This window comes from Stomoxys calcitrans, chromosome 4 (assembly GCF_963082655.1).
Source record: "Stomoxys calcitrans chromosome 4, idStoCalc2.1, whole genome shotgun sequence".
Classification (NCBI taxonomy): domain Eukaryota; kingdom Metazoa; phylum Arthropoda; class Insecta; order Diptera; family Muscidae; genus Stomoxys; species Stomoxys calcitrans.
Window position 1 is genome coordinate 62,470,680 of NC_081555.1, and position 15,820 is coordinate 62,486,499.

Sequence of the window (15,820 nt, forward strand, 5' to 3'; positions counted from 1 at the left end):
TTTGCTTAAACAGCAGTTTTTGTCACCCACCTAACTTCTTATGGAAAAAAGGTTCAAAAGTCTTGAATAATGCGATATATGGCGGAGGGTATTTTAGATTCGGTTTCTAACTTCTTGAGTTTAATTTTTAGACAATTGGCGGAAATAATAATAAGCTCGATACAAAGCTTTTAAAAAAGCTCAAATTTTTGGCAATGCAAGCCAACAGCAATCATTACATTAGTCACCAGTCGAGAGTAAACATCTCTTAAGACTCGTCGCGATAAAAGGAACAAAATTAAATGTGCTTAAGAAATAATTAAAATGATTGTCACTATTTTGGGAATAATTTGTGCAACTTTGCTTCTGGTTTACATCTTGGTGTTGAGATCATACGACTATTGGAAAAAACGAGGTGTCAATGGACCCAAACCCTGGCCCTTCATAGGAAATCTCTCCAGTGCATTTACGCAGGCACGAAATATGGCATATGATATACAAGATTTATACGAGTAGGTTTGTTTTAGTCCATGTGCTCAACATTTTTTCTTGTTTTTGTATTGTACTTTTTGTGGGAATTCTTTGGATTAATGCGCATATTGATAATAAATTTATAGAGCACACAAGTCTACCGAAAATTTTGTGGGAATTTATAACTGTTGCACTCCCCAGCTGTTGATAACGGACATAGATCTGATAAGACGAATTATGGTTGCTGACTTCAAACACTTTCATGATAATGAAATTTCCAAATTCGTAAGTAGTTTTTTATTAATTAAAATGAAATTGGAAAAAATTCAATGGTGTTGTATATACTATATGTAGAACAATTTCTAGGAATTAAATATATAATTTTATATGGCTGGTACTATGTTCGTTTTTCGCTACATTTTTTCGTGACTACTTTTTTAGATAATAGATTTTAAAGCAAAAAAACTTGCTGATTTCATTCAGTAGGACATTTCATCATTATTTATGAAAAAATTTTCTAAAAATTATTACGTTTTCATTGAGATTTTTGTAGTGTTTTAAAAATGTAACCGTGAAAAATATGTGTTTTCAACTGTGACATGTATTAATGGGTCGATTTTGGATAGCAACCAACGTTCAGTTGAGTTGTTGCCTGACAACGCAACTAAAATAAAAATGTGCATTATGTATGACAACTTTTGTCAACTGATGCCGGTAATAGTGCTTTGACAGTCCAGCAGCAAGAAAATGTGTGAACAAATAATTAAATCACCACAAAAATGGCTAGAAGTTGTGAAATACCATGAAGAATCATTTTATTTTTAATTTAAAGCAGTATATTTTTATTTATACCAATATATTTCTTTACCTGCTCCAAGTCCAATATTTTGTCAACACCAAGGAGCTCGCCTACAGGATTTACATCCAAATTAATTTGCAATAAATCTGCTGCCGTCTGTATAATGGAAATAGGTACTCCTGGCGATGGCCGACTGTCAATGATTACTTTTCCTCCTCTTTTATTACCCGCCAGTTTTTTTTTTTGCTTTAAAATATTTTCACACTATTAACTATTCTTCAGAAGTGTGCTGCGATGGTTTTTATGTGCATACGCTCAACCCGGGCTGCATTTCTGCATTTGGGTTTGCATAATCCACAATCAACCCATAAGTTTGGCCGAGCCAAACTTTAGATCGGGGATATTCGTATATCTTGTCCAATTTTTTCCAAATTAGATGAAAAATATAATGTTATATGTATAAAGTCGAAATTGTGTAATAACTACACGTTTCATGGGCTCTTGACCTTTATTTGAGATATAGGTTTATGGGTCGTATATGGATAACAACCTTAGTTCAAATGCGTTGTCCGTTGACAAATTTGCATTACGGATGGCAACTTTCAACTGAAGTTGCAAATGCCAGTTGCTAAAACTGGGATTTTTCGGCAACTACTTCTTGTGGTTGCTCTGTTGGTTTCATAAGTAAATAAGCAGAGAACTTAAAAGGAAATTATTTTTTTTTATACCCACCACTGTTTGCAACACATCGAAATATTAATTTCCCTCTGTTGTAATCACTCTACAGCTTTCAAAAATTGAGATATTGAGCTGAAATTTGGCACATATACGTAATTTTGATGCATGCTAGTTAAGATAAAGGGTGTAATGCCTATAAATGCTTTATTTTTTATCCGATTTGCCTGAAATCTGAAACAGTGAGTAATTTAAGGCTTCCCGATATCTGACCCAAACATGGTTCAGATCGGACTATATTTATATATAGCTGCCGATAAAGGGTCTGAAGCCCATAAAAGCTTTATTTATTACCCGATTTCGCTGAAACAGTGGGTTATTTTAAGCCTCCCCACATCTGACCCAAATATGGTAAAGATCGGACGGTATTTAGATATATCTGTCATATAGGCCGATATGACGGTTAAGGGTCTGAAGCTCATAAAAGCTTTATTTATTACCCGATTTTGTTGAAATTTTAAATACAAAATTGAACAGTGACTTATATTTATTAGACAACACAATGTCCGTGCCGTAAGTTATTCAATTTTCACCGGATTGTGACGAAAGGAGGTGATGGGTATCCAAAGTTCGGCCCGGCCGAACTTAATGCTTTTTTTAATTGTTTTGTGTTCTAATTGTTCATTTTTTCTTTGTATTACAAATTTGTCAGTGTTTGTAAGTTCTCCAGGGTAAAAATCCCCACAAATCAACAATTCATGATGTTAAAAATTGAGGCAAACCCAAAAGCAAACCACGTTGCACACGCACAAAAAACAAAATACATAAATAAACATAAGTACAGTCCCTTAGATTCTCAAATATGAACCTTTTACTCTTGTTGTGATGCGAGGCTGGAACTGCTCGCAAGAAGTCTCTTAAAAAATCTGATTCTGCAGGAATGTTTGGTTGGCTGAAGAACTCGTGGAGTAATCGTACATGTCCGCCATATAGAAGGTTAGCTGGCGAAGCTTGTAGATCTTCTTTAAAATCCGTTCATAAACCAAGTCGTATTACTGTGACACATTAGGTTAGTTTGAAATAGGGATAGTTTTAAATAGGGTGTCGATTACTAAACCAGTAATCGACCTTTTGTGCGCTCTAAATACTTAAAAAACTGTGACACATTGATGCGGCTTTAAAAGATCTGTGCCATCTTTCTATCATCCCGTTTGATTGGGGATGAAAGGCTGTTGTCCTCGTTGGTTTAGATCCAGTTAAATTAACCAGTGCTTTGAATAATCCAGATTCGAACTGGGTCCCTTGATCTGTTGTTATCACCTTAGGACAACCAAAGCGTGAAATCTTATTTGACAAAAATACAGTTGCCACGGTTTCTGCTGACATGTGTTTCTAAGGCACTGCTTCTGGCCAACGCGAAAAAACGAAAAATCATCGTGAGGCAATATCCGTTGATTGAAGTCCGGATGAGCAAGCATGGTTCCATGAAGTAGGCTCTCCTTAAAAGCCAAAAATGCGCTCTCTGCCTTGGATGCCTAAGGGACTTTCCTCTTATCATTCTTCTTGTATCTTTGAGAAATTCGTTTAATGGGACCTGAAATTGAGCAGCATGAGGTATGCATCGACGATAAAAATTGATTACATCAAGAAATCTGCGAAGTTTACGAATCGTTTCGGGCTTAGCATAGTTTTCGATAGCGGTTACTCGAACGGTTGGAGGTGTCGAGCCATAGCCGTTGATGATATATCCAAAAAACTGAACTTCAGATTGTCCAAAACAACATTTGCTCACATTTATAGTTAGTCCCGCAAATGACGATGAAATGTCTGGGCGGCATTTTGTAAACCAAATGGCATATAAAAAATTCAACCAGACCAAAAGGTGTACAAATTGCTGTTTATTGAATGTCCTCATTTGCTATTTGGAATTTGGTAATACGCTCTAACGAGATCAAGTGTCGTAAAAACGGACTTACCATATAATCTCCCTGAAAAATCGTTGCTATTGGCTATGGGATATCGGTCAGAAATAGTTTTGCAATTCAGCTTCCGGTAATCACCACATGCCCGCCAACCACCATTTTTCTTTGGCGCCATGTGAGTTGGGCTGACAATAAATATTCAATTTCTGCCTTTGCTGCTGCAAGTTTCCACCAGAAAGTCGACGTGGGCGACATGCAATGGGTTGACCAGTAGTCTCGATGTTGTGGACGACCATGGGCTCAATAGCTGTCTTGCGAGTCAATGTCGTAGTTGCTATATCAATGAATTCTTCAATCAATTTTTTAAAGTGTTCAGTTGATGTAGGAAGAATTGAAATGTTAAAAAAACCAAGCATCCGAATTTCACCACGGCTGCTTAATTTCGTCGTATTATCAATGAGACATGTTCTTTTCATATCAATCATCAAATTGTTGTTAATAAAAAGTCGGCTCCCAATATTGGCGATGTGACGTCTGCAATAATAAACCACCACATGAAATCATGTTGAAGACCTACGTCTAATTTGAAAACACAATGACAATAGGTTTGAATTTTGTGTCCCTTGGCTACGAGAACTTATTTGCAGGCGGTGGATCCGCTATAAACTCTTCCACAGACAAGAGTATGCCATCCACGAGATAAACAGAAACAATATCAAACTTCTCAGCTTCTTGTGTGACGTCATACAAAGCAAATGATCTTTCTAGTTGTGCGAACCACAACTCAGGACTATGCTAAAGATGCCATCACACTACATGTTCTTGTCTTATGACATGTCAAGTATTTCTATTGTTAAGATTGCACACATAGTGTAATACAAATAAAAATAACACAAAAAATCACTTTTTGAAATAGCACTGTTGTTTCCTTCTAACAAAAATATAAAGAAAGCTGCTGTTTTTGTTGTAAGTTGAATGAAAGCAACCCTAAATTAAATTGTTTTCACAACTTTAAAAATGTGTAGCCATACAAAAACAGCTTTTGATCACATTTAAAAGTGACATACAAGTGTGATAGCAAAAATGATGAATCGAATGTAAATTGACAATTTTGTTACACATAATGAAATACCAATGATACATAAAAAGTGACTTGTCATAGGACAAGAACATGTAGTGTGAAAGAGTCTTTGTTAAACTTAGGTATGTGTACCCGATGCTTCTCGAAGAGAAATGTCTTCACTCTGCAGATCCACCATAGGTTTTAGAATACATTCCATTTCTGACATCTCTGTATCGCTGGAGTCGAAAAAATCCAAATCCTCGCCGCTACCAGAATCTTCGCTATAATCGATATTTCCTCGTTGGCGCAAGTTGTATTGGTTGGTATGCATCAGCAAAAAACAAAAAATATGTCATAGCAAAACGATGCATGTACAAAATGTGATGAAATTGACGTTGAATTTGAAAATTCTGCCGCAGCTCTGACATACGTGAAATGCAGGGGTCACCAATATACTTGTTGTTGCCAATAAAAGACTCAAGTTTAACTTAACAACAATTTAAATCTATCTTTATTTCATACAAAAGTGTGCGACAATCAATTCGATTAACTTATACGAAAGTCCGCAGCTGAAGGCTGAACAACTCACGAGCAACTAAATAGCAATTGCTTTCGTCTTCGTCTGGCAGCTGATGGGCTGCCATCTTGTTTACTCTCAGAAGTTGGCAAGTTCGGGGTTTCCACAAGTTGATAGTGTGACAAGATTTTAAAGGAAAGAAAAAATAAAACTGGGGGGGGGGGCAATAAAAAAAGGAAAGGAGTGTCTACCTATTGCCATTATACGGACGGTAGCATACTTATTTTTTTGTTATTATTGCAACTTAACTTGGATATAAATCCAGTAGGCGAGCTCTAAACTATTGGAAAATATTGGAGCAGCAAACGCGACTTAAAATGATCTTTAAATTAAAAATAAAATCTTTATACATGGTATTTCATAACTTTTAGTAATTTTTGTGGTGGTTCAATTATTTGTTTACACATTTTCTTGCTGCAGGATTGCCAAAACACTATTATACAAATTGTTACTTGGTTCCGTTGTCAGACAACCGCTCAACTGAACGTTGGTTTGCTATCTATAATCTATCTATTGTATAATAGCTATATCGTAATCTGACCTGATCTGGACCATATTCAACACAGATACAAATGCAAATTTGCCAATGAACATTCCATTTAGGAACAGGGGCAAACATCTCACATATCAATAAGTGCTGCCCGATTTAAATTTTAAGGTCAATGATATGGGAAATAAATGCAGCTTTTATGGACTAAATTCCTTAAATCGTAGAACGGTCTATATATCACTATCAATCCAAATATGGTCCGATCTGGCCTATGTATGAAAAAGTTGTGTAAGAGGGTAATAAAAGTCACGCATCAAAACGCGTCTTTTATGGGTTTTATTAGTAATCTCCACTATGAATTGCTTTTGCAAAGTTTTTTTGAAAGGTTTTCTTGACCAAAACGTAACTTGTTCGGACGAAAGAACAGACGGATCACCTTAATGATCAGTTTTCGAGTTTTAACGAAGTTATTGAAAATAGAAAAAAAAGATTTGTAAAAACATCAGTTTTTGTCCACTGAGAATGTAAAGTAGACATGACATGTTTTATTTCAGCAAACATTTCGGTCTGCTATTTTAATTAGCCCAACAGTAGATTGTGCTATTTAAAATAGCAGACCTAAACTAACTAAAATATTGGACACATATTACCATTGAAATTACGGTACTAACATATTGATTTATTATCAAAGCACACAATGTGCGTTTTTTAAACAAATATGTGTGTGAGGTATACTCCGAATGTTTTGGTTGTTTTCCCATGGCCAACCGTTTTGTTTAGACAAGATGGTAGGGATGATTATGACATAGCTCATCAATCCAATGGTTTTCGGCATCAATAGACAAACATTTGTCTAGTGGAGGCTCTTATTATATATAATACTAGCTGAACCGGGCCCGCTCCGCTGCGCCTTCTTTTACTTCATATGGAACAAAATTTTCCTTAGAATATTTATTTTTGACAATTAAAGAGCTTTTAGTGAAATACCATGCTACGAAAATAGTATATCGCTTGACTAGCAGTTTAACAATATAAGTACCTTTATCTGAATTCCATATGATCTTTATTGGTCTACGAATTTAAGTTTGGATGTAAGGTGTACTCCATTCTTAAAATACTTTATCTCAGCGCGATATTCTCATGATATCTGATTTAGGGGTGTTTTCGGGGGTGATGTGGTCCTCCAGACACTTGGCTCAGAAAAATATCAGCATCGTGCTCTTCTTTCAAAACCATTTATTTAAATCCCATATTGCCATTTGTTTATGTGAGTTTACACGATGAGGCGTCCCCCGAACACCTGGCCCCAAAATAGGTTATTAAATTCGTTTTCTAATCTCAAACTCGAATTCTACTTCCAAATACCTTTATTTGAGCCCCATATTGCGATGGTCACTAAAAAGTTGCTGCTTGTGGGGTATTTTGGGAAAGGGGTAGACCCCCAGAAAATTGGTCCCGAAAGTGGGTACCAATTCTTGCTCTACCCCCCAATACCTTTCATTTAAGCTCTACATTGACATCGTCGGAAAATATGGCCGATTTAAGGGTGTTTTGGGGATTGGGTTGGTCCCCCAAACACTATGCCCGGAAAATATATCAGCAACGTGTTCTATTCTCATATATCTATATATCATTTATTTGAACCCCATATTTTGGGAAAGGGGTTGACCCCCAGAAAATTGGTCCCGAAAGTGGGTAGCAATACTTGCTCTACCCCCCAATACCTTTCATTTAAGCTCCACATTGACATGATCGGTATATATGGCCGATTTAGGGGTGTTTTGGGTATTAGGGTGGTCACCCAAACACTAAGCCCGGAAAATATATCAGCAATATATATCATTTATTTGAACCCCATATTGTCATTGGCCTCAAAATTGGATACCAATTTCGTTTTCTAATCTCATTTAAACCTCTTATTGCAAAAGTCAGAAAATATGTCCGGTTTGGGGTATTGGCCCCAAAAACTATAAATATTTAGTTCCACTCTCTTTAAGACCCAAATTGACTTGGTGAGCAAATTCGTCTTATTTGTTCCCTTTGGGGGATGTTTTGGGTGAGAGCCGGCCCCCCAAACACTTGGTCCCATATTTGGATATCAGATTCGTATTCTACATTCCACTACCTTTTAAGCCCCATATTCCCATAGACAGTAAATAAGTCCAGTTTGGGGGTTGTTTTGGGGAAGGGGTGGAACCCCAGAAACGTGGTCCAACATTTGGATATCAGATTCGTATTCTACTCGCAAATGCCTTTCATTTGAGTCCCATATTGCCATGGTCGGTAAATATGTCCGATTTAGGGGTGTTTTGGGGCTTGGGGTGGTCCCCCTAGCACTTGGTCCGATAATTGGATATCAGATACGCTTTCTTATACTAAACACCTTTCATTTGAGTCTCATATTGTCGTGATTGATCTAAATATATATTTGATAGGTTTTAGGGTGGGGTGGCTCCCCTAGGTACCCCATTCGAAATTTGGATACCATATTTTTGTTTTTAGGGTACTATATGAGAGCACACAAAATTTCGCTTAAATCGCACCACCCATCTCAAAGATCTGGCATTTCTGAAAATTAGGGTAAGGGGGAGGTCCCTTCAGATATCAAAAGATGTAGTACCCTATTTTCACCACGGGATCATTATGCACCATCTGTGAAATCGGTTCAGCCGTTTCTGTGTCTATAAGGAACACACAAACATACAAACAAACAAACCTACAAACAAACACAAATTGACGAACATAGGAGGCCACTACTCAAGAAGAGAAAACTGTTAATGGAAGATTAAAATAGCATCCTCTCGGGAAATCTGAGCAGATACCCTTCATGTCAGGCACAGAGCACAAGAGCTGATTAGTGTTCAGCGAACCGCCGCACTGAGAGTGGCATCCGATTTTTGGACCGTTTAGGCTGCTGCAGTGCAGATAGTAGTAGGAATGGCATCGCTAAACTTGCAAGTCGAGGAAAGTTTGCAATTTTCAAGGCGAGAGTGAACAGCAGTGAATCTACTCAAGACTACAGACATGAAATTAGAGAAGAGACTACGAAAGTAATCCCAGATTACAAGAACTCTATATATAGGAGACATGGGGACGTATACTACGGCATAACGCAAATGCTGTCAGGACCAGAGAACTGTAAACGATGACATTTTTCTGAATTCTGGAATTGTCATAAAAATGCGGTGTTAGTATCTATCGTCACCGCAAATGCGGTGTTATGCTCATCACTTACTTACTTACTTACTTTACTTTAATTGGCTATGACAGAATATTTCTTCCACTAGCCGAACGTAGAATATCGTTCCAAGCGCCTCGGTCTTCTGCGCTCATTCTAAAATCTCTGACACCAAGTTTCGGGATGTCTCCCACAACTTAATCTTTCCATCGGGCTTTTGGTCTTCCCGGTTTGCGTGTACCACCGTGTTTGCCTTCAAAAGACTTCTTTGCTGGAGCTTCTTCATCCATTCTGACAACATGACCTAGCCAACGCAGCCGTTGTATTTTGATGCGTGTAACTATGCTATCGTCGTCATACAGCTCATACAGCTCGTGGTTCATACGTCGCCTATATTCTCCGTTAACGCAAACTGGTCCATATATTTTACGAAGAATCTTTCTCTCAAATACTCCAAGCACTGCCGCATCTGCTTTCACAAGTACCCATGCTTCAGAACCATATAACAGCACGGGTAGTATCAGTGTCTTGTAAAGTGTAGTCTTCGTCTGTTGAGAGATGGCCTTGTTTCTAAACTGCTTACTTAGTCCAAAGTAGCATCTGTTTGCCAGTATTATTCTTCGCTTTATCTCAAAACTGGTGTCATTCGTTTCGGTTACGGCGGTGCCGAGGTAGATAAAGTTACTGACTATCTCAAAGTTGTGATTCCCAACTTTCTCCATGTTCTTTATCTGCTCGGTTGTACAAGGCTTTTTGGGAGTTGAAACCATCCATTTCGTCTTATCTCCATTTACTGCCAGACCCATTTTCACTGACTCTCTTTCGATTCTTTCAAAGGCTGCAGTTACTACTTCCGGTGATCGACCTATGATATCGATATCGTCGGCATAGGCAAGTAGCATGTGCTCTCTTGTGATTAGTGTGCCATATCTATTCACTTCTGCATCTCGTATAATCTTCTCCAGCAGGATATTAAAGAGATCACACGATAGGCTGTCTCCTTGTCTGAAACCTCGTTTGGTATTAAATGGTTCGGAGAGATTCTTTCCTATTCTTACTGAGGAACGCGTATCAGCCAGTGTCACCCTGCAGAGTCTTATTAATTTTGCAGGGATACCAAACTCAGACATGGCTTGAAATACCTTTGAACGTAAAGGAGTATCGAAGGCGGCTTTGTAGTCAATAAAGAGGTGGTAGGTGTTGATTTGTCCTTCTCGGGTCTTTTCCAGGATTTGGCGCAGTGTGAATATCTGGTCTAGGGTGGATTTACCAGGTCTAAAACCGCATTGATAGGGCCCAATTATCTCATTGACTTTAGGTTTTAATCTTTCACACAGTACGCTCGAGAGTATCTTGTATGCGATGGGGAGGAGACTTATTCCTCTGTAGTTGGCACATTCCGTCTTGTCTCCTTTCTTGTGTACGGGACATAGTATGCTGAGGTTCCAATCATCGGGTATGCGTTCTTCTAGCCAGATTGCGCATATAAGTTGATGCATACGCCTTATCAGCGTGTTGTCTCCGGTCTTAAATAGTTCAGCGGGTAACCCGTCGGCTCCTGCTGCCTTGTTGTTCTTTAGTCGGGTCACTGCTACTTGGACCTCATTCTGACTAGGAGGTAAACATTCTATACCATCATCAGGGATTGGTTCTGCGGTATCCTCTTCGCCGCCAACATCGGATACTAGCAGTTGGGTAAAATGTTCTTTCCATATCCTCAACATGTTGTCTGTGTCAGTTACCAGATTTCCTTCTTTGTCTCTGCAGGAGGATGTGCCTGCACCAAAGCCATCGGTTTGGTATTTAATTCTTTGGTAGAATTTCCGGACTTCATTCTGACTCCTGTACATCTCAATTCGCTCACCCTCACGTCTTTCCATTTCCTTTTTCTTTCTGCGGAATAGACGTTTCTCCTCTCTCCTTTTCTCCCGATACGTTGCTACGATTGCAGGGTTGCTCTATATGCCGCATTCTTGGCTTCAGTAGCATCTCGACACTCTTGGTCGTACCAAGGGTTTTTTGGAGGAGGCTTTCAGTACCCAAGTATGGATTTCGCGGCATTTTCCATGGAGTGGGCAATAGTTTGCCACTGCGCCATTATATCATCGGAACAAGGAGTGCTTTCATCAAGCAGTTGGGTCAGTCGAGTGGAGTATGCCGCTGCCATTTGTTGTGTCTGCAGCTTTTCAATGTCCAGCTTCCGTGCAGTGTCAGATCGTACTTTCCTCGCCATGTTCAAACAGGTGCGAACCTTTGCTGCAACAAGGTAATGATCCGAATCTATATTCGCTCCACGGATCGATCGTACATCTAACACGCTGGATGAATGCCTTCCACCTATCACAACGTGATCAATTTGGTTTCTCGTGTTTTGATCGGGTGACAGCCATGTGGCTTTGTGGATATTTTTATGTTGAAATCTGGTGCTACTAACTACCATGTTTTTTGCCGCGGCGAAATCTATCAGCCTCAACACATTACTGGTCGTTATCTCGTGGAGGCTAAACTTTCCGACTGTTGGACCAAAAATTTCTTCCTTCCCTATTTTCGCATTAAAATCTCCCAGAACGATTTTACTATCATGGGCGGGGCAGCGGTCATATTCTCTCTCTAGGCGCTCGTAGAAAATATCCTTGGTTTGCTCGTCTTTGTCTTCCGTCGGGGCATGGGCACAAATAAGACTGATGTTGAAGAATTTGGCTTTTATGCGAATTGTGGCTAGCCTCTCATCCACTGGATAAAGCTGGAGACTAGGTGTTTCAGTCTTCTACTAACCACAAATCCGCAGCCAAATTCATGCCTCGTGTTATGGCAGCTATAGTATAGTTCGTCATCATTTGGTGTTGTAGTGACGCCATTCCCAGTCCATCACACTTCCTGTTAGGCGGCTATGTCTGCCTTGTACTTCTCTAATACATCCGCCAGCGCGTATACTGCACCTTCTCTATAAAGAGTGCGGACATTCCAGGTGCAGATCCGCAAATCATGGTCCTTTTTTCGTTTGCGTTGGTCGTCAACGTTGGGGGGGGTCCGTTTTTACTATTCCTTTGTTTTTCATAGTAGTTCTATGTTTTCCGAGGGCGGGTTACTGGCCCAGCGCCCCAACCGCATGGGTTTGTGGGATTGCATGTATCCCTCGTTGTGGCTAGCCGCTTGCTCTAAGATCCTACGCTCGCCGCCAGCCGCCCCTAACCTGGGAACAGACGCTGATGTTGGCCATTGGTTATTTGAAGGCGCCAATAACTCGCCTTGTCATCTCGAGTATCATTGGCACTCAGTATTTAGTTAAGAGCCAGTGCCACCTGACTCCTCACTGAGACTCTCCTCTCGAAAATCGCTGACTGCCCGCGGCCGCATTTGCAGCTACTCCGCATAAAAACGGAGCTTTCCACCATCCGCAACCTGTGGACACGCCCGGTAGCTTTCAGCTAAGCTTCCCGTGAAAACGATGGGCACCACACAAGTCGGAGCTCAAAGTTCCAGCCTGTGTGGTGCTCATAGTCATCCCGTATCGGCCGGGTTATGCTCATCACACTTATATGAAAGGTGATTGTATGCTTTTAACATTGTCCTTGCCCATGGGAGTGTTATGAGTGGATGGAAAAAATTAATGGAAACACCGCATTAAATGTTGTTGTTGCAACTGGGAAAAGGCATTTTTTTAACAAAAAAATATAATTTAATATTGGTAATATTTTATTTCGTTCCGAATATCAATCTAAATTTTTTACCCAAAGTTTTCAAAACTTTTTTATTCTAAACAAAAAAAAAATTAAAATTGTGGTGTTTGCATTTTTTTTTTTTGCAAACACTTATTATGCTACCGCAAATACAATAAGGACATGAGCATGAGTATTTTCGGTGGTAGTTAAAACTCGGGCGATATACACACATACACATCAGCACCACCGCAAAATCGTTTGTATTTCTATACAACCTGGTTGCGTTGATTAGAGTTGAATAGTTTCATTTGTTGTGTTCATTCATTCATATGCGATACACCGCTGCAGAACTCTGGTCCGAACACAGATATATTAGGAAATATTTGACCAAAATGGGGAAGTGCAGTACTTCTTTTTGCCTCTACGAAGATGAAGAACACCTGGGGTACGCTGAACAAACATTCTTCCACTGATGAAAACTGATCTCGACGAGACATAAGTGGTCCTAACGATGGGCGCTTGGACGTAAGCCCGACATAACACATAAGTGGCGACCTATGTGCATGCAGCAAAAATAATAAAACAATGTTCGTTTGTCTGTCTGATGAAAATCTCATTGATGAAGGTCAACTAAGGAACATAAATAAAATACATTGGTTCAGATAACCGATTTCCGAATTCTGATTTCTAGATTTTCAAACAGGAGAATTGAAGATGCCCCTCTTATTTATATACATATTTTAAATTCATCTATTTTTAGCTTGATAGAAAATCAGACATGTTATTTGGCTACAGTCCATTTGTGTCGACTGGAGATGAATGGAAGAAGTGTAGAGCCGAAATATCACCTGGATTTACAATAAATAGAGTAAGACAATACCAAACGACTTAGTTGCAATTAATGCATTTAAAAAATAAAAAATTCTTATATCATTCCACTAGGTAAAGGCTGTGCTTCCAGTGACGAACAAAGTTTGTAGTTCAATGATAGAATTTATTGAAGAGAAGTCAAAGATTACGACCAAAGATGGAATCGACGGTAAAGATGTATGTTTGTACTAGGAAATTGATTTATTGATGCCATTATGAGTTATTTCAGCTATGTTTTCGCTTCACTTGCGAGGTCGTCAGCAATACCGTTCTAGGACTAGATGATCAAACATTCACCAATAAGCCCAGTGTCATAATGGATATGAGTAAGAGAATATTTATTCAATCACCAATTTTGATTTTTCAACTACTGCTCATGGCACTGATTCCGTCGTTGCATAAGTTCAAGAAAATGCGTTTTATTCCAAAGCAAGTGGAACAATTTTTCATCAAAATAATGGATAGTTCATTAAATCAAAGAAAGGATCAAATCAAACAGGGCTCAAATGAGGTTCGTCATGATTTTATTAATTATCTGTTGCAGTTGCAGGAAAAGAAAAATCTTACGATGCAGGAGTTGGCTGCTCATACCATGACATATGTAACTGATGGCATTGAGACTTTGTCTGGTATACTAAGTCACTGTTTGCTAATGGTAATTGTGTTGGGTCTTTAATAAAAGTCGTTTATGGTTTTAATGAGCATTTCAATTCTTGCAGCTAGGTCGCGATGAGAAACGTCAAGATGTGTTGAGAAGGGAGATTCTAGAGAAATTGGAGGATACAAATGATTTTGACTCTATAATGGGGTTGCCATATCTGGATGCTTGTATTCATGGTAAAATTTTACTTATTTGTTCTCTGATTTATAGTCTTTTTATTCCCACCACCATAGGATAAGGGGTATATTCATTTAGTCATTCCGTTTGTAACAGATAGAAATATCTATTTCCGACCATACAAAATATATATATTTCAGGTCGTCGTAAAATTCTAAGACGATTTAACGGTGTCTGTCCGTCCGTTGAATTCACGCTGCAGTCTTTAAAAATTGAGACATCGAGTTGAAATTTTGCACAGGCTCGTATTTCTTCCATGTGCAGGCTAAGTTCCTGAATGTATCAGATTTGGAAGTATTTATCGGAATGGTATTTATAGGAAAGTTGAATTCTAATTAATGTTTGTTTCAAAATGGGAAGTTTAATGGACACCAGTATTAAACCGTTTCTATAATTAAAAAAGTGTTTTATCTCATCCATTAGAAACTTTGCGCTTGGTCCCCCCTGTAGCCAATGCTACAAGATTGTGCACGGAGTCAATTGATTTTGAGAATAAAAATGGAAAGGTTCTCAACGTGGCCGTGGGCACGCCGGTGATATTACCAATACATGCCATTATGGTGGACAAACAATTTTATAAGGATCCCACAGATTTTGTACCAGAACGTTTCGTCGATGGTGGTCTCAAAAAATGTAAAGAACAAGGTATATATTTTGGATTTGGCGCTGGTCCTCGCATTTGCTTAGGTTCGTGACAAGTACAGTTAATATACCACATAAGCTGCTATTTATAATATTGTTATGCTTTGTTCCAGGAATGCGTTTCGCTTTGGCCCAAATGAAGGCAGCACTTGTTCACATCATTCGCAACTATAATGTTCGCATTAATCCTAGAACTCGCAAAGACCTTAGATTTGATCCATCATATTTTCTATTGAGACTCGATGGTGGCATTTGGTTAGATTTTGATAAAATAAACTAAAATAAAATAAAACGAAATAAAATAATGAAAATGTTGTGTTACTGATTTTTTAATAAACAAACTTAGTATAGATTATTAAGGGATCAATTCATTTTTACATTCATCGATACAATGATAATTTCGAGTTTACTGGAGGATAAGTAATGTAATATCTCTGCTTAATGATTTAAACACCAGTTCAAATGCACTCAACTATAGGAATAAGTTTGCTGGTATAAGCAAACATTGTATGCTGTTTTTAATTTAATAAAAGTAAACATATAAAATACATTATACATCCAATATTACATACGTAAAAATATTAATAAACATTTTTGGTTATTTTAGGCATACATTTTTTGTTTGGAAGTATACATTTTAGTAGTTATTATGTG

General features: G+C 38.4%; 1 protein-coding gene across 1 annotated transcript; it reads left to right on the forward strand.

Annotated features, from left to right (window-relative positions):
• The first annotated feature begins 235 nt into the window (after positions 1-235).
• LOC106091058 (probable cytochrome P450 28d1) lies at positions 236-15,477 on the forward strand. Its single transcript, XM_013257463.2, has 8 exons — positions 236-491; positions 597-735; positions 13,577-13,684; positions 13,759-13,863; positions 13,916-14,341; positions 14,406-14,523; positions 14,948-15,211; positions 15,280-15,477. Exons 1-8 carry the CDS (start codon positions 304-306, stop codon positions 15,444-15,446), a joined length of 1,515 nt encoding a protein of 504 aa, XP_013112917.1. The 5' UTR covers positions 236-303; the 3' UTR covers positions 15,447-15,477.
• The last annotated feature ends 343 nt before the right edge of the window (positions 15,478-15,820 follow it).